Here is a 21,905-nt window from a genome sequence, read left to right on the forward strand (position 1 = left end):
CTGTGATCTGGTATGGGGAATAAATGCTAACAGCAATGCAGAGTGCCCTTGTCTTTATACGTCCCCCTGTTGCAACAAAATTTGTTTGTGAGGTATTTATCTGAACCTGCTCGGGGAATTGGTCAGAATCAAACCTTTTTTTCTGTCAAGGCTCTTCTAAGAAAACAAAGTCAAAAACCAAACCCAAGCCAAAATAAAATGCTTGGATCAGTTCCCCCATCCCATTTGCTGCAGTGACCCATGGTGGCACAACAGCCACACTATACAAGCAAATAACGCCAAGGAATAGTAGCGTATCCATAGAGTGAAACATCATGCTGAGGACCCATTGTCCATCTTAAATGCATTCCAAGAGGCTGCATTTCAGACTAGCTCTAATCCAGCCCTATGTCCTGAACACCCTTTAGTCGGTGAGAGTGTTTCTGGAGCTTAGTTTTTAGCTTACTTGCAAGCTCTGGGACTGCTCCCCAGTGCGAACCAAAGCGTGAGAAATGGGAGAGACCTGGTGCCGAGCTACAGTGCTAAGGTAGGCTTACCCTTTGCATGTATTACAGCTGAGGGAGTGATAAATGGTGGGGATAGAGCATGGACATTGTTTAAACTAGCCTGACAACACAAGTGCAAAGGAAGCCTCAGACTTGTATTTGCTGACTGAACAGCTGCAGTGGTGTAAGAGATGATTGGCCCTTGATGTAGTTTGCTGCCTTTTTACTGAAGATTTTTCCTTTCATTACACTGCCAGCGACAAGGAAAGTGTGGGTGTTCCTTGTTTGCCTCAGTAGAAATGATGATGACCTAGTTTAAATTGCTGTAGGAAGTGTTTTGAAGCAGTCTGGCTTGCGTGGCACTGAAACAGCAGAAGGTGCCCTTGTATGTCCCATCACTGGGCTCTGCTCTGGTGATGGTAACCTTCAGACAGTGGTGGCAATATTTCATGCAGGTCTAACTACTTGATAAATGAACACTTGCATAAGCTGTGACTGAGGGGATTGAATTATAAGTTGCCTTTAAAACACAGCTTTAAAGAGGCTTTCTGGGAGAAGGCAAGGAAGAAATATATTCACAAGCTGATTCAGAAGGAGATAAGAAAAACTTCGATTTCTTTTTACCCTTTTCCTTATGCTTTCCCACTGTCTTTATCCCTTAGATGATTCTAACCTTTTTGATAGCTTTTGTCTGTCACTCCTCTGTTTTTCTCCCGTCAGATATTTTTTATGGGATAAACCAATGCACTTGTACAATACAGCTTTCTCTGCTGGCATCTTCTGTAAAAACTGTTTTCCAAGCCAATACACAGAGTTGTGTTAAAATCAATAGGCTACAAGAAAGATTATAAGAGAAAAGTTGAGTTAAGAGATGCTGGTAAGGAAGAAATGCAGCTGTGATCTTAAATGAGATGAAGGGTCCATGAGGCTAAGACAGCCAAGGGGGACAGAAGCTGAATGCAGGGAATAGCCAGCCACTAAGAATGGTAATGTTCCCTGACGGGCCCAGAAGGAATCAGGTCATCTCATCAGGTGAAGGACTGAGTGGAGTGGCAGGCTAAGTATCAAAAGCAGGTGAGAGGAAGGCTCTGAAAAGGCAACACCTGGGGGCTGAGTAGAATTCAGGAAACAGGTGAAAATATGGGGAGCTAGAAAGCTGTCTATCTTGCTATGTGTGTTATCACCTGTTAAACCAAGACGTGGCTCTATGCCACTGGGAAAAAAAAAGGTTGGATTCTGTGAAGTTGTATCTTAAAGTCTTGCAACAGAAGCTACTTCATTATATGGAAAGTAAAACTCAGAACCTCCCAGGTAGAGATGGTCATAAATTGTATTTAAAAAAAAAAAAAAAAAGTATAGAAAGAGAGAAAAGAAAGAGAGAAAGAAAGAAAGAGAGAGAGAATGAAAGAGAGAGAGAGAAAGAAAGAAAGAAAGAAAATCATTGTGAGGATTACATGTACTTAATGCCCTTTGCTAGACCCCATGCTGTCAGGGTTAAATGTGTTGTCATATGGAAGTCCAGCTCCATGAAAACAGTTTTGGATTTCTGTATCCCAAACAGGGAATGAGCCTGTAGTTTTGGATATGTGGTCAGCCCAGCAGCACAGAAGGTACTGCATCCATGGTGCCTGTGATTGTTGTGGGACATTTCTACAGTTGCTATTTTTTTTTCTCATCCATAACTCCCCCAAAGTACTTGCACTGAAACTACAGCTAGGGGAATTAGGGTGTAAAGATGTCAAAGTGATGGAAGAAGCTGTTATGATCCAAAAGAGGGAGGGAGGTTGAAGAAGCCAGGAAAATGTCTCCCAGCTTTTTTTCTTCATTCCTGTTGGAAGCTTGTTTACACAAAAAGAAAATGTTGAATTTTCTTACTGTTACAGTAGCTATAAATGAATCTATTACAAAAATCCGCCAGCTCTTCACTTTTTATTTATTTATTACTCCTAGAGGTTAATAACTAAAGTTCATACGTGAGCATGAATAATTGATTTGATCCATTTCTTGTCACACTCAAGGGCTAGGCTCATCCTGGCAAGATGTAGTTACGCATAACAGGACCTAATGCTAAAGTAGCTGGCATCTAATGGAGTTCACAACTGTGAGGCAGATCCTTAGCTCCCAGAACAGCGCAAGGAGAGAGCTGGCTTACTACAAACAAGATGCAGAAAAAGATGAAGGCTATCTGGTCCAGTTGTTGGGCATTCATTTGAAGAGAAGCTATTTATCATTTTGGAAACCAGGACCAGGGTCTGGGACTGGCTTTAAAACCTAAGCACATGTTTGTGAAGGAGTTCTGATGGACAAGAATGCAAGGGTTTTGTTTTTTTTTTTTTGCTCTGCACAGATCATGACAATTTTGGCTGGAGCAATTTTTTATTTCACTGTATACTTTGAGAGCTGTGGGGTAGCAAACTGTGCTCTGTGCTAGCTGCCTGCATATACGTTGTCGGCCACTACAGAAGTATTGGCTTCTCCAATAACGCCTTGCCCTTGAACTTTGAGATTTTGTTGGATAATGTCAATGCCAAACATATTGTACACCATAAGTGAGTTAGCTGAAACTCAACTGCAGCTCACGAGGGCAATAGCAGCCCCAGAGAATAAATGTAAATAGTAATTAAAGTCCTTTTTTGGAATAAGTTTAAAGAAACAGGAATTTGTACCAGAATACAGATCAGATGCAAAGCCACTCTGAGCATGCCACAAACAAAGACCCTAAGGGGAAAAATCTGAGAGCACATTTTGGAGATAGTACTGGATGAAATGAGGCCTTGACCTGGGAGCAAAGAAATGCACTGCCTCTCTCTGGTGAGAAGAAAACTTTAATTTAGGTTTGTTTTAATTAACAAGACTGAATTAACTGAATCACCATTTAATTCTTTGACTGAAAACAATCTGCATGTCCCCCAGAAGGGGGGCAGTGCTGCAGGGTGAGGTAGATAACCTGCTTCCAGCCTAGCCTGTAGGGAAAGGCAAGCTCCTCAAGAGTGTGATTCAGAGGGAAAGCTTTTGTGCAATAACCCTGTCAGGCATGAAAAAGCTAATATCTGCTCACTTCAGTGATAACACTGCGGAAAAATGGCAACTGTAAAAATAAGGTATGCCAGGCAAGAACAAACCATCACATGCATGCAAAGAAAATTCATCAGACTTTCTAAAAAAAAAAAAAAGGTTATAAGGGGTTAAAAAGCTTTTTGGTATGAAGCTGACTTTGTGTTATGGTTGGGGCAACTGAATGAGTGCTTATGGAACAGGGAGCGGGACTTGTCAAATGCACAGAAATGGTCATCGTGGACTGTAAGACACGATAAAGATGCTGGGCTTGCAACAGAACAACCTATTTGGTCGCATATACAGTTACTGTCATGGCCCTGAGTGCGCCACCATCCCCAGGCCCTATGGCAGCCCCAGGGCTGCCAGCCCTTGCCCCATTGAGGCTGCAGCAGGGCCAGGCTCCAGCTCCCCCCAGCCCAGCCCTGCTCAGCCATGGCCCCTGCCCAGCTGGGCCCACTCGCCGGGCCTGGCCTTGACCTGGTCCCATGGAGGTGCCCAGTCCCCAGGGCTGGGGCTGCCCCGGTGCCCTGCTCCTCGTGGGCCATTGGGAGGGGCCCTGCCTGCGGATCCTGGCTGGCCCACCCAGGGACACCCCACGCTCCTCACGCCCAGACCCAGGGAGCCACCAGCCCTTGAAATGCCATGGCAGCTAGCATAGATGAGAACAGGGGGAAAAGTTACTGTGAGAAATGGATGTCTGGAATTTGAGCAAGCATGCTTGAAGTAGTGAATGAGTTAAGGGCTTGCTGGGACGTAATTATGTCTATGAACTTTATAATAAATGCAGGTACAATAAATCTTTTTAAAAAGGTCCTACAAATTTGGTTTGTGGAAATTCCCTGTGAAGAAACACGGCTCAGGTGAAGCCTATGATTTATAGGTAACTGAGCTGCAGTCAATACTTTGGTTTTGCCCCCAGAGCAGAAACCAAGAGAGCTGCATGTTATGGGAGATTTCCACGAGTTGATAGAGATAGGAGTGGTTGAAATCTCTTCTAAAAGTTTAGGGTCTTACAAAAATTGTAGCTGCTAGGATTGCATGAGAGCTATGAGAGAAGGAGATGTCTGTCTTTTGTAGGACATTTTGATCAAATATGGGGATTTCAGCAACTATTAGTAGAGAGAAAAATGGTCAGAAAAGCTGAGCAAAGATGCAAGCTGATCCATGTAGGACAGTGAATTTAAGTGAGGAGTACTGCACCAGGCTGGTAGACTGGCTGAGAGTAAAGCTGGCCCAGCAAATGATGAAATTGTACTGCATGGAGCCAAGGGGACACTGGGGGTTAGGGCCCGGTGAGCAGCCACCCCACAACTGACCACCAGTGTGAAGTGAAGAGACCTTCACGGCCAGCAAGGAGGTGTCTCACCAGGGCGGTAGAGCTGAGCCCTCTGTCCCTTCCTGGTCCTCGCTGGCTGAAAACTGAGCCCCAATGCATGTGAGCAGCTTCAAAAGGAAGTAATTTACCTTAGGCACACAATCAGTGAAGGAATTTCTACCGATTAAATGAAAATTGGAGCAGTGCGGAACGGCCAAATCCCCAGATGTTCATAGATGTATGGAGTTTTGTACAGCGTATCTGTGGGGTTTTCCAAATTCCAAAACAGTTGCATAAAATGAGTAAGAAACCAGTTTGGGGTCATTTTCAGCGCTAGAAAAAGAAATGCTGTGTTTCAAAACCCCTTCCTTTCCTATGAAACACAGATGCTAGCACTTACAAACTGTGAGCAGGACGGATACAAAGAATAAGAAAGGAAGTAGCTTGGTGGAGCGACAGTGTAAACTGCTTGTCCCCTTCCCTTCTGCTCCCCAAATCCCTCTTCCAAGACCCTTCCTGTTCAATCCTCTTCACAATTGCTATAAGAAAAGTTTTAAGAGTTTTACAGTATTTTGTAATACATTCACGCCACAAGAGAATACTCATTCTTTCTGTGATATATTTTTAGGCTGCAAAAATCTGGTCCTATTCTATTGGTAATGGTTTCTTGTAATTTACTGCAATACTCATTTAAAAAAACACAGGCTGCTCTTATTGGATGATAGATTCAAAATTCTCTGGAATTTCTGTGTTGTTGTTCTTTATAGACCTTAGTATGTGCAACACGGTAGTCAGACATGCGCGTTACATTCCAATAACGTGGTGTCAAACAAAGTACTCAATGAGAAGTCAAAGTAACTTAACAAAATAAATACTCCTGATCTGACTCAGCCCTCCCCAAATTAGGACTTGTCTGAGTGGGGAAGCTTTCTGGTGTAGCATTCACGGAAAAAAACTATTCCCCTGGAGTAACGTTGGGAGTGCGGTAGTTTGGAAGAGAGTTGCAGAGCTTCCACATAGGGATTTACACTATATTATCTACAGCGGAACAACTACTTAGGCTAACTTCACAGAGTTGGTACTGCGTAGATGGTGAATTCATGTGCAATCCTATGCAAACCTCGAGGTCTGGAGCAGCTGTAGGAAGGCACGCACTGTATACTTAGGGGGAGAGAAAAGAGGGTGACTGGCAATAAGTGTGACCCAGCCTAGGGGGCTGCGGGGTGTCCCATGGCTGGGGTGGAAACAAAGATGAATCTTTTCCCTGGTGTACTCTCTGTTCCTTTAAACTCGACTTTTTAGCGGTGCTTGTTGGCGGCTGTGACATTTTAAAAAGATGAGTCGCAGGCTCGTGATTACTTCTGATGTCCAGGTCTCCTGTATCGCTACTCACACGCTCCAGCTCCCAAAGCAGTGCTAGGACCTGCCCGAGAACAAAAGGCAGCTCTGCCTTGACTTTCTTCACGGCTGGAACTTATTGTTCCGCACAGCTCTTCCTGTAAACACAAATAAACGCTTCCACCGCGCGAGCATCGTGCATCTGCCCCGCAGGAAGGCAGGCGAGCGCAAAGCTCGCAGAGCCGAGCCCCGTGCACCCCCCGGCCGCAAGCTCCGCCAGGAGCGCCCTGCCCCGAGGGAAGCCCGCAGGTACACGCTCCTCAACGGCGACCGAGCGCTGCCAGCCACTTCTGCTCGACGACGACGGCTTTCTGCACGGCCCCCTGTTTTAGGGGGGCGGCGGGGGGCACGCTCCTCGGGAGCCAGCACCTCGCGGTGGGGATGGGGACGCGGACGGGGGCGCGGCCGGTCCCGGCTCCGCCTCTGCTCCAGCCGGGCCGGGAGCGGGGCAGGAGAGTGCGGCGGGAGCCTGCTTCCTCCTCCTCCTCCTCCTCCTCCTCCTCCTCCCCCGCTGCCGAGGGGGCGGGCGGACAAAGGCTGCGGGCTGCCGCCGGGCCGGGGCGCGATGGAGCGGCGCGGAGGCCGGGGCTGAGGCAGAGGCGGCTCGGTGGTGCCGGGCCGGGCCGAGCCGAGCCGGGCCGGGCCGGGCCGGGCCGGGGCACATGGTGCGCGGCTGGGGCCCGGCGCTGCGCACCCGCGGGCGGGCCGAGGGGCCGCCATGGACAACTTCTTGGCGGAGGTGAGCGCGGGGCGCCGGGCTCTTCCTCCTCTCCTCCTCCTCTCCTGCTGCGGGGTCGCTTTGTGGGACCCGCTGACGGCCCCGGGGGGGATACCCGGGGCGGTGGCCGTGGGGTCCCGGCTGTGCCGCGGGGTGGGCAGGGGGCTCTGTGCCTGGGCACGGCGGGCCGTCCTTTCGGGCGGTCTGCTCCTCGGGAAGGGGTGCCGGGGACAGGAGAGCTGTGCCGGCGGAAAACGCCAGGGAAGGAGGACTTGGAGGGAGCTGGAGCTTGGAGCTTGCCTCGTGGGTCCGCGCGGCTTCGTTGTGCCCGGCGAGGAGAGCACACCAAAGACGCTTTGCAGCTTGCTCGTGGCAAACGACGAAAGTGGAAACTTGGGTCCTCTTCTGCGCTAAACCAGCTGAATTTTGCACATCAATGTTTTAACGAGTCGTTACAGCCTGCCTAGCGCCAGCACAGCCTTGCGAATAAAAGGTGTTCGCCACTAGTGCGGCTACCTCTGCATGCTTGTAGCTTGCAACTCGATTGTGACCTCCAGTGATTATTCCTGTGTGATTATTTTAATCACACCCCTTGCTGAAGTAGTTGTAGTGTCCAAATGTTAAGTGCAGGCCAGGCATCTGTTTGCCGGGATGGTGATTAAGCTGCAAAACTGTCCCCTGCCGTTGTGAAACAGCTGCCTCGTGCTCTCTGTGCTGTTTATGGTCCCACAAGAAAAATAAAAATAAATAAAAGAGCTGTGTTTACCGGAATAGTAATTAGTCAAATAAAAGGAGCTCGTACACCTTGCCGCCTGTTAGCTTTTCATTTGTCAGACAACAAAAGTTCTGTCAAGTGCAATAAGAAGGAAGAAATGCAGGATTAACTTTCAAGAAGCCTGAGTTAAGCAATAATGGATTTTTTTCTCTGTAGAGGATGTAGCCATCGTCTTTCAATAGCTTGCAAGCCATGAGCAATGTGGTAGTATTAGCCGAGCCTTGCAAAATTAATCCAAGGAGTCATTCACTCTGACACAAAGTATGGTAGCATGCCCTACATAAAGATGAAGAAGAGAGTTAATGGTTTTGACTCCCCTATTAGCCAAAATTACTTGCCTCAGGCAAAAAGCAAGTAAATTTTGCCCGTCTGTGTTAGTATTTCAGCATATATTTATGGTAATGTGTGGTTGCTGCATGCAAACTTTGATCTTTCTTAAGAACTCTTGCTCCCTTTCAACATGTTGATATTACTTTAAAAGATCAGTAAATATAGCACCTTGACTTTAATCTGCATCCAGAGCCCCACCCATAAGTATAAACATTTTCCTCTCCTCGCACTGGAGCATATGGAAATTGCTCATGGAGAACATAACATACACAATAGCAGAAATGCAATGGGCCTAACCCAGCTACCACAGAAAAACTTGTGTTGAAGGTGCTGGGTCGAGACGTGAGCTGGCTAATTTAATTTGTGTGAGGCAGACATCCTGCAGCTGCTCTTTATGAAAATATTTACTGACCTATCTGAGAGAATTATTGTCCTCGTTAAAATGTGTTCTGGTGCATGCAAGGAAGAGGAAACTGGATGAAAGGGACAGGTATCAGGCCTGATCTGCCCTGCTCTTGCTTGACAGTGACATACGTCTGCTGATAACGTTACATTTTGGGAGAAAAGCTGCTAAGTGAGAAGGGCGTATGCTTTCTTAAAGAGAATTAACTCGACACTTTATGGGGGATGTTGCTTAGTGTTACCAAGGTGCCCCTGTTCAGTACGTTAGAGGCAGGGGTGTCTTCAAGTCTGGCTTTTGCAGAAAAACAACTAAAAGGCGTTTCAGGAAAATATGTGCACGTCTCTTTTTTCCTCCATGTTTTTTCATAGCTAGATGCTGATTGTAACCTGCTCGTGCTATATTATGGTTCTCACTGGAACGAAAGTAGACAATTGTGTAAGACCTGGTTAGAGTGTATGTACGGGGGCATTGCAGAGAAAGTGTTCTTGTTGGTACTTGCTGCATTAACTGAGTTGTGGGGCACCTCCAAGCTCGTGCTGCTCAGCTGACACCAGTCATACACGACTTCACAGCTTTTTGACTTTTGAATCTTGCTGTCCAGTTTCCTCCCTCTACTATTTCTTATCTGTCTTTTATTCTTACAGGATGACAAGTTGTTGTATCTGTCTGCAGGGGAGCCTTGATTTACATCACTATCCCAGATTTTTAACTCTGTCAGTTGAAAACAAAATAAACTTAAAGAATGCTTTTAGTAAAGAATTAGGCTAGAAGAGTCAGCCCTGGAATGTACCTCCCAAAATGCTTTCATTGATGGAAGATATAAAAATAATTTTGCTGGAAGATATTAAAGTAATTATGAAGTTACACTTTAAATACAGAGGAGAATTGGTTTTGGAGACTATTTAAAAACATCTCAGGCTGCTGATTGATCTGTACTAACTTCTGGTGTTTGAAAGACCAATGTTGGAGTCTTAACCTCTTTTGTGTATTTACAGAGTCATATCTTCAGACATAAAGTATTAAAAACTGTAGAAATCCACATTTTTAATATTTTTATTCTTATTATGGATCTTTGGGGTGTGTGCGATAGAGCCATTTGGATGTGTTGCTCAAAGCAGACTGAAAAAACAGTTACTGTGTTTGACCAGTGGCTAGGGTGCTGTCTCCAAAGGTGGCTGAATCAGGCTTCAGTTTTCAGTGGGAAATGTATTCCCATTAAAAGGGGTTGCATGGCAAGAGGTAAGGAGGAAAATCATCAGCAGATGAGAAGGAACACAAGGAATTTTGCAGAAAAAAGGCACAAGGGGGGAAGTTTGAGCTGTCTTTTTGGCATCCGAAGTTCCCAGGCAGTGCGTGCCAGGGTAGAAGGGGAAGTGGATGGAGAAGTCAGGTCCATCCTTTTCTCATGCAGGGCAAAATCACCCTGCCCTGCTCATGCATCGTGTTTCACCAAGCTGCCGTCACTGTCCTCCTTGCAGGAGGAGCGTGGATCACAGAATGGTTTGGGTTGGGAGGGACCTTAAAGCCCATCCATTTACAAGCCCCTGCCATGGGCCGGGACACCTCCCGTCAGACCAGGTTGTTCAAAGCCCCATCCAGCCTGGCCTTGAACACCTCCAAGGATGGCTCCACTGAGGTTGTGGAGCAGTTGAGTCTTGGAGGGGACTTAGGGAGGTTGCCTTACCCAGACCCGACCTCTGAGATGCCCTCAGCTCTGGAGGAGCTTGCAGGTACCCATGCTGTACAAAGCGGTGGCTGTGTGTGGTTGTTGTTGGTGTGTCCACCGTGCTTTTATTTTTAGCAGTGCTGCTGGAACCTCAAGTTGAGGATGTTTTCCTTCCATTCCTCCACTCCACAGCTGAATGTATTTGCCCACTACCCTGTTTTAAGGGGGAGGGCTCCCAGCATGTCCTAAAGGAGCAGGTGTTGAACCTCACTCTGCGGGAAGGATAAGGGATAAGAATTCGTTCTGAGGTTTTGACTGTAATTTCAGGGGCTGTCAGAGGTGGTATCAGCCAAGCCTGGAAGCTCTCAGTTTAGATAGGCAGCCCCAGGCAAGCTTCTCCTCGGTGCTCTGGTGCTGTGGCACTGGGTAGGTTACCGCTTCCCAAGGCAGGGTTGTTCATGGAAAGCATTGAGAGGTTCGCTGTCCCCTGCAACAGAACAGCCTCAATGCTGAAAAGTTTTTGCTTTTATACTGAAAATATGATGATGATAATGGATTTTGGCATTGATACAAATGAGCTCTGGCTACATTACACAGCATAACTTAGAATTTAGGACAATCTCTGAAGTCTGCCAGTTTTTGTTAGAGGTGTTTTACTGATAGCACAAGCATGGGGCTGATGTTGGGCTTGTAATATTGGTGTAGCTTACACCAGCACAGCTGTATTTTAGACTGGTGGGGCAAAGCCATCATCCCTGAAGCGATGGCATGGCTCTGGCACTCATGAGTTCTTCAGAAACTTAATGCTTGTGCCAAGGAGTTGTGCCTCTTTCAGCTTCTGCAATTGCTGTGTTTTCAGCAGTTTCTGAGGTGTGACTACGTCTCTTTTTTTTTTTTTTTAAATAAAAAAGTTGCTGATTGTTTTGTCAACAGTTGCTTTTATGTTAATTAGAGGGCAATCTGTTTTGAGCAGAAAATGATTCAAGGGGGCTCAGGACTACCTTGCTGGCTCAGAAAGAAAAGAAAGTTTTTGTGGGTTTGTTTCTGTAAGTCAGGAAATCGTGTTCGGCTTATTGGTAGCACGTAATCTCGACTGACTACTACATATATTTCACATGTGCCTTTCATAAGATATATTTGTACAACTGAAGCATAGTCATAACTGGGCTGGAGCCTAGCAGCCCTGCTGGCACCACGAACATTGTAAAATGACACAAGAATTCTCTTAAAGCTATAAAACACATAACTATTGAAATTAGCAATAGAAGCTGTATGTTGTACAGAAATAGCTTGTGGTTTTTAGGTATGTTCAGTCAGACTCCAGCTATAGGAGGGCTGTGAAAACCCCACCATTACAGAAAATTATGGCTGCTTCGGAGTCTAATTTTTTTACCTTCTGGTGATACCTAATGGAAATGTTTACGCTTTTTTTCGTTCTTTACCGTAATTGTACGTTCATGTTAGCACTTTGTGTGTAACCTATTTTTGCTCTCATCGGATCTTTCTCCTTATACGCATTTTCACTCAGTGAGTTTTTGGTATTTTGTGTGTGTGTGTTTTGCAGGAAAATCTGTACAGATGCAGATGCAATTTCAGGTTTTCTGTTTGGCTGTGTGGAAACAGGCAGGCCACATACCTGCAAGAGCTGCCCTTGGCCCTAAGGGGCTGTCTCTCTGATATGTCCACTGCTGTGCCAGCCAGCCTTCTCCCAGGAAGGGCTGGGTGAGGCCTTCTGGTCTCCTGAGGTCCTCAGGTGGCCACGGCAGGCAAGATGGGGCCAAGAGTGTGGTGAAGACTTGGCACATCTCAGGTTGTCTCCTCTATCTGGCAGTAGGAACGAGAAGTCCAAGCCGAGCTTGTGTCCCTCAGGCTCTGTGGGTTAAATCCTGAGGTCGCTGGTGTGGTGCCGTGGGGTTGTCCTGCACCTGTCTATGGGTGATGCTGAAATGAGGGTGTGAAGAACCTCTTTATTTGGCTCTTTTTTTTCCCCCTTTTTTTTTTTTCGGAGCTGTTGCAAACCCTGCTGCCCAGTGAAAAATAATTACATTGTAAAGCATGACCAGTCCCAACTTATTTCTGAAGGTATGTGGCCTGTGCTTTTGTCAGAAATGCTCCACAATGTTTCTGTAATTCTGTGGGGGCAGGAGAGGGACACTTTTTGAAACAGGGTAGCAGAAAGGAACGGGAACTTGGGACATGATATTGATGTCACTTAAAAAAGGACTTCTGGCAATAGCATTTTTTGTGCACGTCTTGGGTGGATGCAGCTCCAGTGCCTGTGATGGGTTAGGAGGAAGAAGCTGGTGCCATCTCCTGCAGCAGGAGCAGCAGCCCCATCCTTCACACACACAAGGTGGTACATGCAAGCCTGTCTCAGGCCAGGAGCACCATGCATCCCATTCTGCAAAGTGCTGGGAAATGTGTCCTCTGGGCAGTTTGATCTCACAAACCTCTGCAGCCGCAGGGCCGGTATTTCCCTCAGTGAATCACAGTACCCGGCCAAGGTCTGAGCTAGAAACATCGTTTTTGGTGGAGCCCTGGTAAAAGGGCAGGCAGCAAAAAGTGGCTATGAATTAAGACTTTTGCTGAGGGGGAAAAAAAGAACTACCACCCTGAAGTCACTAATTGTGGCTACTTTACAAGTTTTGGGATGTGTCCTCAAAACTGGCTAGACTGATTATAACTTCAGGCTCGTATGAGAGGGTCATGGCTTATGCATTCTCGTTTCTCTTGATCTTCCTGCTGTTCAACATTATGTGACATTTTAAACCACTAGTAAGACATGAAGGAGGATGGCTAGGTGATGTTGGGGCAGCAGTTCTGGGCGAGTTACTGTTTGGGTATTTTGGGTTTTTCTTTTTTTTTTTCTTTTTTTTTTTTTATAATTATTTATGATTTCTTAAGATACCCTGTGTATGTGTGAAATGTGAACATTATCCATTGGTCATATCTGTCATAATGCAACAGTGCAGCTTTGTTTTAAGCAAGCCACTGATTAAGGAAAGTTAATTGGGTTATCCTTTTGGCTAGAGGTCTATTAAGTAGCTCAAACACTCAGTTCTTTTAAAGATGGATCATTCAAGAAATTGAATGCAGAATGAGAACTGGTATTAACTATCTTGTAGGTCTGTTTCCTGGAGTAAACTCTATCCATACTGAAGAAGAAATTACTGCTTTGTTACACAGGAAATTTGAACATCGTGTGTTGGAAAAGGTCATTAGGAAAGGATGGAAGAAATGAGTAGAGCACCACTCAGATTACTGGCATTTCTAAACATACCTGTAAGAAGTAGCTGTGTGTCGGGGGAGAATGTATGTCCCGTCCTAGACTCGTTTCTGCAAAGTCCATCAGCAAGATTATAATCTCATGTAGTTTCAAGTACAGTTTAAGCTTGCTTTTTGACACCTTGCCCTGGATAGATAGAGCAGATGAGTCTGTTGCATGTCCTGCGGCTGCGCTGTAGGGCATTGCCCCGGGAAAATCATGCCTGACAGGACATCTTGCCACTGCAAGCCAGTGGCTGGCTGGGAAAGGCTGCTTGCTTGTGTCAGCTGTCTGTGGGGAGGCTTGTTTTACTCTTGGGTATAAATACTTACTCTCTGTTGAGGTGTTATTTTCCTTTGCAGCCAAGTGGCTGTTTTTTAGTCTAGCCCGTAAAAGCCTTTTCATGTGGCAGAAAACTTTGGTTTTTCTTTTTCCCACATTGAAATCTCAAATGTGAGTGATGTTGGAGGAACTTGATAATACATGTTTTCCATGTTGAATACCTTACAGACCTGATTTGGGTTCAGATTTGAAAGATGGCAGAAATCAGTGTGTGTTTGGTTTAACTGACCAAAGTTAACATTTCCATTTTGAGTAAATTCTTCTGTGGAATGGCTTAATACACAGTTCTTGTATGAGATCTTGTTATTGTTCCTAGTGAACGGTTCTGTGCGTAGTTATTTTTTGTGAAGCAGGAGCAACCATACTCAGAAATTGGGGGGAAAAAAAAGAAAGCTCTCCAGCCTTCTTAAGGCTTTGGAAAAAACTTGGTATTTTACTCTTCTGCATGGAAGAAACTATTCAAAAGTGAAAGGTGGTGGTCACTCTTATGGTTTTGTGAACTTGCAGTGAAAATTCAGATATAATGTATCTTGAGTTGGATTTCTTATGCATTTCAGTGGTCCCGCCTCCAGTGGGTGATTTTCATAGAATCATAAGGGTTGGAGAAGACCTCCAAGATCATCTGGTCCAACCATCCCCCTACCACCACTGTCACCCACTAAACCATGTCCCTAAGCACCATGTCCAACCTTTCCTTGAACACCCCCAGGGACAGTGACTCCACCACCTCCCTGGGCAACCCATTCCAATGCCTGACTGCTCTTCCTGAGAAGAAAGGTCTCCTAATATCCAACTTACGTTTCTATCAAACCTATGCTCATGTTTTTTTAAACATGTTGGAGTTGAGTGTGGTTCATGTTTTTTTAAGCATGTTGGAGCTCCCTGAATGTGGGAGTCCACATAATACCTTTTACTCTTGCTGAGATTAATGGGATGCTGACAAGTGACGGGAAATGTCCTGGAGGATAGACTTTGATATCCTGTACCATTCAGTAGCTTACCATAGTTCAGAGTTGAATAGGGTTCCTGTATTTGTATGTTAATACAGTTTTGCAAATATAGCACACGCACGTATATATGCAGCATGTGCTTAAGTTGCTTTAGTAGGGCATTTTGTCTGCTTTATGATATCAGGCTATCTTTTGTGAGAGTACGTGACCCTCATCTTGTGGAGAGCCTTGCTAGAGATTTTTGAGTAAATGCTAAGCAAAGGTCAATATTGAAGAGATCTCTTAGGTTACTGAACAGTTCTCTTAGGTTAAATCTTTCTATGAAATTATTTGGGTTTTGGTTCTGTTTTATCCCAAATGGAGGAAAGAGAAAAGGAGAGAGGGAAGCTCAACAGCTGGCCTCGAGCTAAGCTGTGTTTTCTCACGTGATCCTGACTAATGGCATGCAAAGGGTAAACCGCTGTGTTGGAAGACTCAGGAAATAAAAGGCTAAGTGCTCTTTGATGTGTTAGTGTTGCCTCTTCCTATATATTCTTGGGAAACTATTCATAATCCTTTATTATAGGCCAGCGATATGAGAGAGTGTTCATACAAGTCTCTCTTTGTTTTGTGTTGGAGACTGCCCTCACGGGAGATGCCATACACCTCAGCAGAGGGAAATGCTTCGTTGTGGCTTTTTCCCTCGGGGGGATAGCTGCATTCCCACCCTCCACAAGTTTACCGAAGGGCTTTTTCTCATGGCATGTCTGCTTCTACATCAGGACAGTTGTTAAGAGTGCTGAGATTTTTTTTTTTTCCAAACTCTTAACTAACTGACATGTTATGCTGGCAGAATGGCACCCTGCTGACCAAGCCTGACATCATAGTCTCAAAGGCGAAATTCATTTTGGTGTCTGTAGTGTTCGTTACCTTGGGTAGAGACCTGAGGCTCAAATGGTTGATGAGCCGTAGCTGTCATTAACTGCAGCTACAATTACAAAGCTGGGTATTTTTGAAAGCTGTCACTGAAATTAATACCCAAAGCCCCTTGGCCCTCTTCCTCTAGCACTCTGCACACCTTCAAAGGGCTGTAGAAAACTTACTGTGATGAACTCTGCAGCATCTAGAGAAAACATTTTTGTAGAGTTTTTTGCAGTGTTGGATTCTAAAAATGGTACATGTTTTTGATGTTGTGCATTGTACACATAAATGCTCTTTCTTCCGGAACTTGATAACCAGAAATGCAGAATTTATCTGGAAGCATTCTCATGCCTTCCTTTTGGCCCTGGTTTTGGCGGCAGGAGATAAGAGAAGTTTATGCCTTGTTTTGAAAACATTAATGTTTACATCGTTAATGGAAATGGATTATTTGGTCCTGTTTTAGTTGCTGTTGTTTAGCGTGTCATCAAAATGTTTACTCAGATGAAGTTGGATGCATTTGTTGAGAGTATGGGATTGTTTTTCTTACAAAGTTGTTTATCCCGAGGAAAAGTCAAATCCCTTTGTTCTACAAATACGTCCAGTTAACAGAGGCAGAGGACTGCATAAAGAGATCGCTTCTGTTTGACCACTTCAGTGGCTCAAAAAAGAACTGTGTATCTTGGTTAGGCTATATTTTTATTTGCTTCAGGAAGAAGCCAAGTTGGCAAGACGGTGGGGTTCACACCAGGACAAGAAGTAGACACAGATTCTGTAGGTCAGACTTCTTGTTTTGTTCGTCGTCTTTTTGGATCATTTCCCCTTATTAAATATAGACCATGGCTTTGGGATTTCAGTTTATCTCCTTATTACAGCTTTCTGTTGATAAGTGCAATGAATAGGTTTGTTTGCTGTGTGTAATGATTTAGTCTGGTATATTCCATAGAAGAAAATCAGCATGGCTTTTACAGCAGGGCTTTGAAGGATGGCATTTCCTGTTTCTTTTCAAAGTGTATACCAGGAAGAATATCTGATGAAGTGAGCTCTTTGTTGTTTAAACTCTGAGAATCACATTCTACCATGTGATACTTAATAATCTATTTTCAGAAATAAACAAACTATTAAATGCAGCAAATCTATGCTATAAAACAAAATTTGTACAGCAGCCCCCTTCCCACCCTTGCAGTTATATTTCCAATACTTTTCACGCCAAATCTGAGAAGTTGTTACAGATGGCAGATGGGATTTTGACACAAAGCTGCATGGCACTTGCAGCAAAAGGGCGATTCTCAGTTCTGTGTTAGTTTTAAGACTCTCCTCCTAATTTCCGTGTTTGTGTTGCACCATTTTGCTTAGGTGATTCAGTACCTTAAACGACTGCAGTCCTGGCGCAATAGTGAACTCCCTGGGTCTTTTATACAAAGCCCACGAATAAACATAATTGCAGTGTAATTAAATACTTGTGTTAAACTTTTACTTCATGGTTACACCCTTGTCAGGAAGAAGTCTTTGTAAGGTGCAGTTAAGGTGGAGATGCCATCAGTAGCTGCTGGAAAGTGATACCTAAATCTGTTGATTGTCTTGTGGGTTTGCAGTGGTCCTTTGTCGGTGGCTGGTTCCATAGCAGTTCTTACTGGGGTGCGAACAGAAAGCTTTGAGTCATGGGATCCTTCCTTTTGCTTCAGGCTGAGCACTTACAGTGCACCAGAGTCTGCCAGATACGAGCTTCCATCATGAATTTTGAATTCTTGAGCTTGTGTGCTACCTTTTGAAACGCTCACTTAAGTTGTTTGCAAATCTTGATTTTGAAAAACTGTGCAGTCCCTGTATGCAGTCAGAGGGGTCACAAAAGCTTTGCCGTTCTCCTGGGATTTTTGTTTCTGTGGCAGAGCTTCTGCTTGCAGCATGAGCTGCAACTGCCCAGGAGCATGGGGATGTGTACCACCTTTTATTAGGACAGGAGAGTCAGTGCACCTTAATCCATGCCTTAAATGAGGGGGCGAGGAGGGTTTGAGACAGCAAAGTGGGGACAATTGCAGTGATTCACCATGGGCTGAAGTGGCTGAGGGGGGATGGTGAAGTGGTGGAGAGAGGCTGGTGGCAGGCTCTGAAACGGAGTGCGTACTTTAGCAGGACTGCGCCTCAGAGGGACTCCTTGTCGGACAGGAGGGGAATGTTTGAGAGCTGCTGGTTTGTAATGAATAAATTAAACGTCTTCTGCCTTTGCAATTCCTATCAAAATTGGAGAATAATGTCATGTGCTATCCTTATGCCAACTGGAATTTTTCCTCACTGGAGGTTTTGAGTAGTTCTTCTAGTTGGCTCTCTGGTACTATAAATGCCAGCATTCTGAAAAGTCTTGCTTTTTAGCGTTGCCCTTTAAAGTTCATTTTTAGTTTTTTGTGGTATTGAACAGTGGAGTGCTTTTGGATAGTTTCACAGAGGCTTATTGGCGAAATCTGAGGTTATCCTCAAGAAAGCTGGAATAAGTTATGTCGTAAAAGTTAGGACTTTGGCATTTGTTAGTATGCTGCATCAGTGGCAATGTTACTGTAGAAAGAATTGTCCTTTTTAGTTTCACTTATGCTGAAATTCTTACTTTAATGTTGTTATGTGATCATCTTTTCCCTTGACCTTGTTTCAGATGCTGTATCAGAGTGACTAGCAATCAGCGAGTTGCTCTCTGTCTTCAGAAAGCAGTCGTGGCGCTACCGTTTGCCATTCAGGAAACACTTGGCTTTTTATCAAGTCCTTGTAACTGTTAGAGGGAGAGGTTTTCAGAGATCTTGGCGGCATGGTGAGTGCTTTGCCACCTGAGGCAGCCCATGCTCCAGATCCCTGGGAAGCGTGTTGTGTGTATCCTCACCCGTGGAAGGGTCTGAGAATATCTGTGAGCTAGGATGTCGCTTTTGTCTGCTTAAAAAAAGAAAAGGCTACATCAAAAAGCTCAAAGCTATGGCTGTATAAACTGTTGCTTCTTTTGTGAATGCGTGTATTTATTTAGCTCCTGGATGGTATTGTCATCCAGCTGCAATGGTCTGTGCTGTTGCTTCCTTTCCTTATATACCAATGACGAGGAGAGGGGTGGAGGGAAATCATGCCTTGTACTCATTGTCCGTACAGATCTAAATATGATGTTTATACCCTTATTCATTGCTGTTGGTGATGTTAGTCAACGAACACGCTTGTATATTGCATGTACTTCTCTCTGTTTCTTAAGTTTAAGTAAATGATTTGGCACAGCTGGGGAAATATCAGCATAACTTGGAGAAAACATATGACAATGCGTTATTTCAGTTATTTTCAAAACAAACAAAAAAGCTGTTGCTTTGCATATATGCACCCTCTTTCTGACTTTGGAGTCAGTTGAAACAGTGTAAAAAAAAAAGTCTTATTTTTGTTTGTTTTGTTTATTTTTCAAAGTCCTGGGAAGTTTGCTGACAGCTCAAAAACTGTACCAAGCACAAATAACAGAAGACTCTTAATAGCTGACAGCTGAGGTTCCCTTCTGGAAAGGTGGTTCATTGAGGAGAAAAAATAAGTTCAGAAGTGGTGACCATTAGTGGCTATAAAAAAGTTGGGGAAAAAAAAAAGTTACTTGCTTAGGGTTTCAGATGGATAAGAGGTTGTTCCAGTTTTTCATCTTTGCTGTGTGGTAAAAAGTAAGATACAGTATGGCAATGCCCTTTTTTTAGATGGCTTTAAAAATAGCTGCTCTTCTATTTTCTGCACAAAGAAAACCAGTGCTCTTCAAGAATACTTGTGTAAATGGCAAATGTTCTTTGGCTCCAGTATGAAATAGATAAATGAATTTGTGAATCGGTTCATTTCTAATGGCATGTATTCCCAGCAGAAATAACACCTGGTTTGCAACCTCTTGCCTTGTGGACCATTTTCTTCCTGCTGCCCGTTGGCTCTCCAGGGATTTGCACTGAAGCACTGGGGACGAGGATGCCAAGATCCCATGTGCAAGTAGCATCGTGCTGTGATGGGGAGCCCTGGGACCTCCAGGGAGTTTGGGTGCAGCTTTGGAGGGGATGTGGGTGTTGTAGTCTTCAGGTGTTTGGATAAAGTTCCTCAAGAGGACCTCCCAGGACACCTCATGTGGTCCTGGTCTCTTGGTTTGTTTCCTGGTCCAGCGTACAGTGCTGCTCCTACAAATTATGTTTTGAGCTTACAGTGTTCTTCCAAAGGAGCAGCTAAGTTTCACACTAGGTTGGTTTCAGTGTAATTAAGTGAGGAGCTTGGGGGTTTGCATGAATAGCTAAATAACAGTTAGTCTGACTTTGATTTCATTTGTGCAGAATTGGGACCTTGATCTTCAGATCCATGTTTCTTCTTTGTTGACTTTCACTGAGCATTGATACTTTTTTAAGTCTTATCCTCTTTCTTTCTTAGCTCTGAGTGCATTTGTGGCTATCTTACACTTCTCAGGCTCCTTTGGAATATAACAGCAAAGATGCAGTGCACTTAGGCATATCCTGAGTCAAAAGAAGTTTGTGAAGAACCACTCTATGCCTCTGTGAAGTCTGGCTTCGAGTGTCCCGCTTGCTCCGTCTCTTCCCAGCCTGTTTCAGAAGAGCTCCCGGGCAGCGCGCTGCTTCCTGCTGCGAGGGCTGTTACAAAGGTCTCTTCTGAACTGGGGGTCACACTGGCACGCAGGCTGCTCCCCGTCCTGAGCCTCGCTCCTCTTATCAGCAGATGTTGGTAGTTGCCAAACAAGTGGCTGCGATAGCACATGAGGGGGAAGTAGTTGGCGAGCTGAAGGCGTGTGTGTGTGGGGCGGTTTAAAGGGGCAGGAGAGTTTTAGGGTTTCACTGCTCTAAAGCTTAGTTATGAGATTGTGGCTACAGCTAATGGACCCAAAACAAGTAGCGAGAGAGAGTGTTGAGGCTTAGGTTTCTAAAATTTGGTGCCTGGACTTGTATTGAGATGTGTAATTTTATCCCTGAAAATTTAGCTCCTGGTGTTGCTCTGCTTCAGTGAAGTAACGAGATACTGATTCAGCACGGTTTGTAATCTCAGGATGAGCACAGGACACGCAGTTCCATCTGAATTAGAGAAAAGTCACAATGTATTTAAGATTGAGCATGTTCCGAAATCCCTTGTGTTTTGGCTTCTAGCTGCATACAAGTTGCTTGGCTTCCTACACAGTCCAGGCCTCCAGTGGGAGAGGTGATGAAGGGCATCCCCATGGGGTAACTCAGGAAACCCCCAAAACTCCACTTAACAGTAGCTGGTCAAAATGACTAAAATTCAGTTGGTAACTACTACTGTTCATTACTATAAAGTTACTCTCATGCTGAAGTGCTCCTCTGCATCACTGCTGTAATTTTGTAAATTTGTAAGCTGATAATGGAGTGTGATAGCCCCGCGTACCGCATGCTGCTTTGTCTCTCTCTTAGCCAGGAGAACTGATGTGGTCTCTGCCCCCATGTTCATACCATAAAGAATTAAGACAGGAAGTCTCTATCACAATTGGCTCTCTGTTCTCCCTGTACAGATGCAGCTTTGTTAACAAATGACTTGTCTAACTTACTGCCGTTTTTAACCCATGTCAGTATTGTTACGTTGATCTGAACGTTGACTGTAGAGCTTCTTCTATTGCAGATGCATTCCTGGAAAGCTAGAAATGAGTTCTTTCTTTGTAACTCATTTTCTTTTAATGAAGCCTTCTAGCCATCTCCTTACCAATGGGGAAAATGTGGCATGTGATGAGGGAAGAACAGGTACCACGTGTGACTTTTGTAGTGGAGTTGTTCAGCATCGACTCTGAAGTTCCACGTGAGATTTTCTGGCGTTTTAGGAAGCTGTCCTTGAGATGATCAGCTTTAAAACAGTGGAAATGTTGATACCATACTGGCCCACAGAAGGCTTAGTTTCAGTAACGCTTCTCTTAATTTAGTCGAAAGGAAGCGGAGCATTGTATGAAGTCAAGAGGAAAGGAGAGCATGCCTTCTGTGGTTTGTAACTCTATTGAAGAAATTGGTTTGTGTCAGTAGTGGATGGGGTAATTACATGCCATCCAGTGTGTTTCAGGCACCAGATGGTATCATGAGAGCTGCTGTTAGGAGGGAAAAAAACAAGTCCTATCTTAGAGACACTGTGGAAAATATGTTTAAAGAAGGATAGGACATTGCCCCCTCCTTGAAGTGAGCAGGAAGAAGCAGTGTATGATATACATTATTCATTATTGTGTACAGTACAAGTAGTAATTGAGTTTTACAGGGCATGTTCAACATCTGTGGTGCAGTATTGTCTGTATTATTCACACATCTATCTGAAGAATAGAGGGTGTGAATGT

At 44.7% G+C, this 21,905-nt stretch overlaps 1 protein-coding gene across 1 annotated transcript in view; it reads left to right on the plus strand.

The window, feature by feature from the left end:
- The first annotated feature begins 6,566 nt into the window (after window positions 1–6,566).
- Window positions 6,567–21,905, plus strand: part of MYO10 (myosin X) — a 163,838-nt gene continuing 148,499 nt past the window's right edge. The window contains 2 exon segments of the mRNA XM_083824329.1: window positions 6,567–6,968; window positions 6,971–6,994. Coding sequence (XP_083680455.1) covers window positions 6,918–6,968; window positions 6,971–6,994 — 75 coding nt within the window. The 5' untranslated portion in view covers window positions 6,567–6,917.

The sequence above is a fragment of the Anser anser genome, assembly GCF_964211835.1.
Source record: "Anser anser genome assembly, chromosome: 2".
NCBI classification, from domain to species: Eukaryota; Metazoa; Chordata; class Aves; order Anseriformes; family Anatidae; genus Anser; species Anser anser.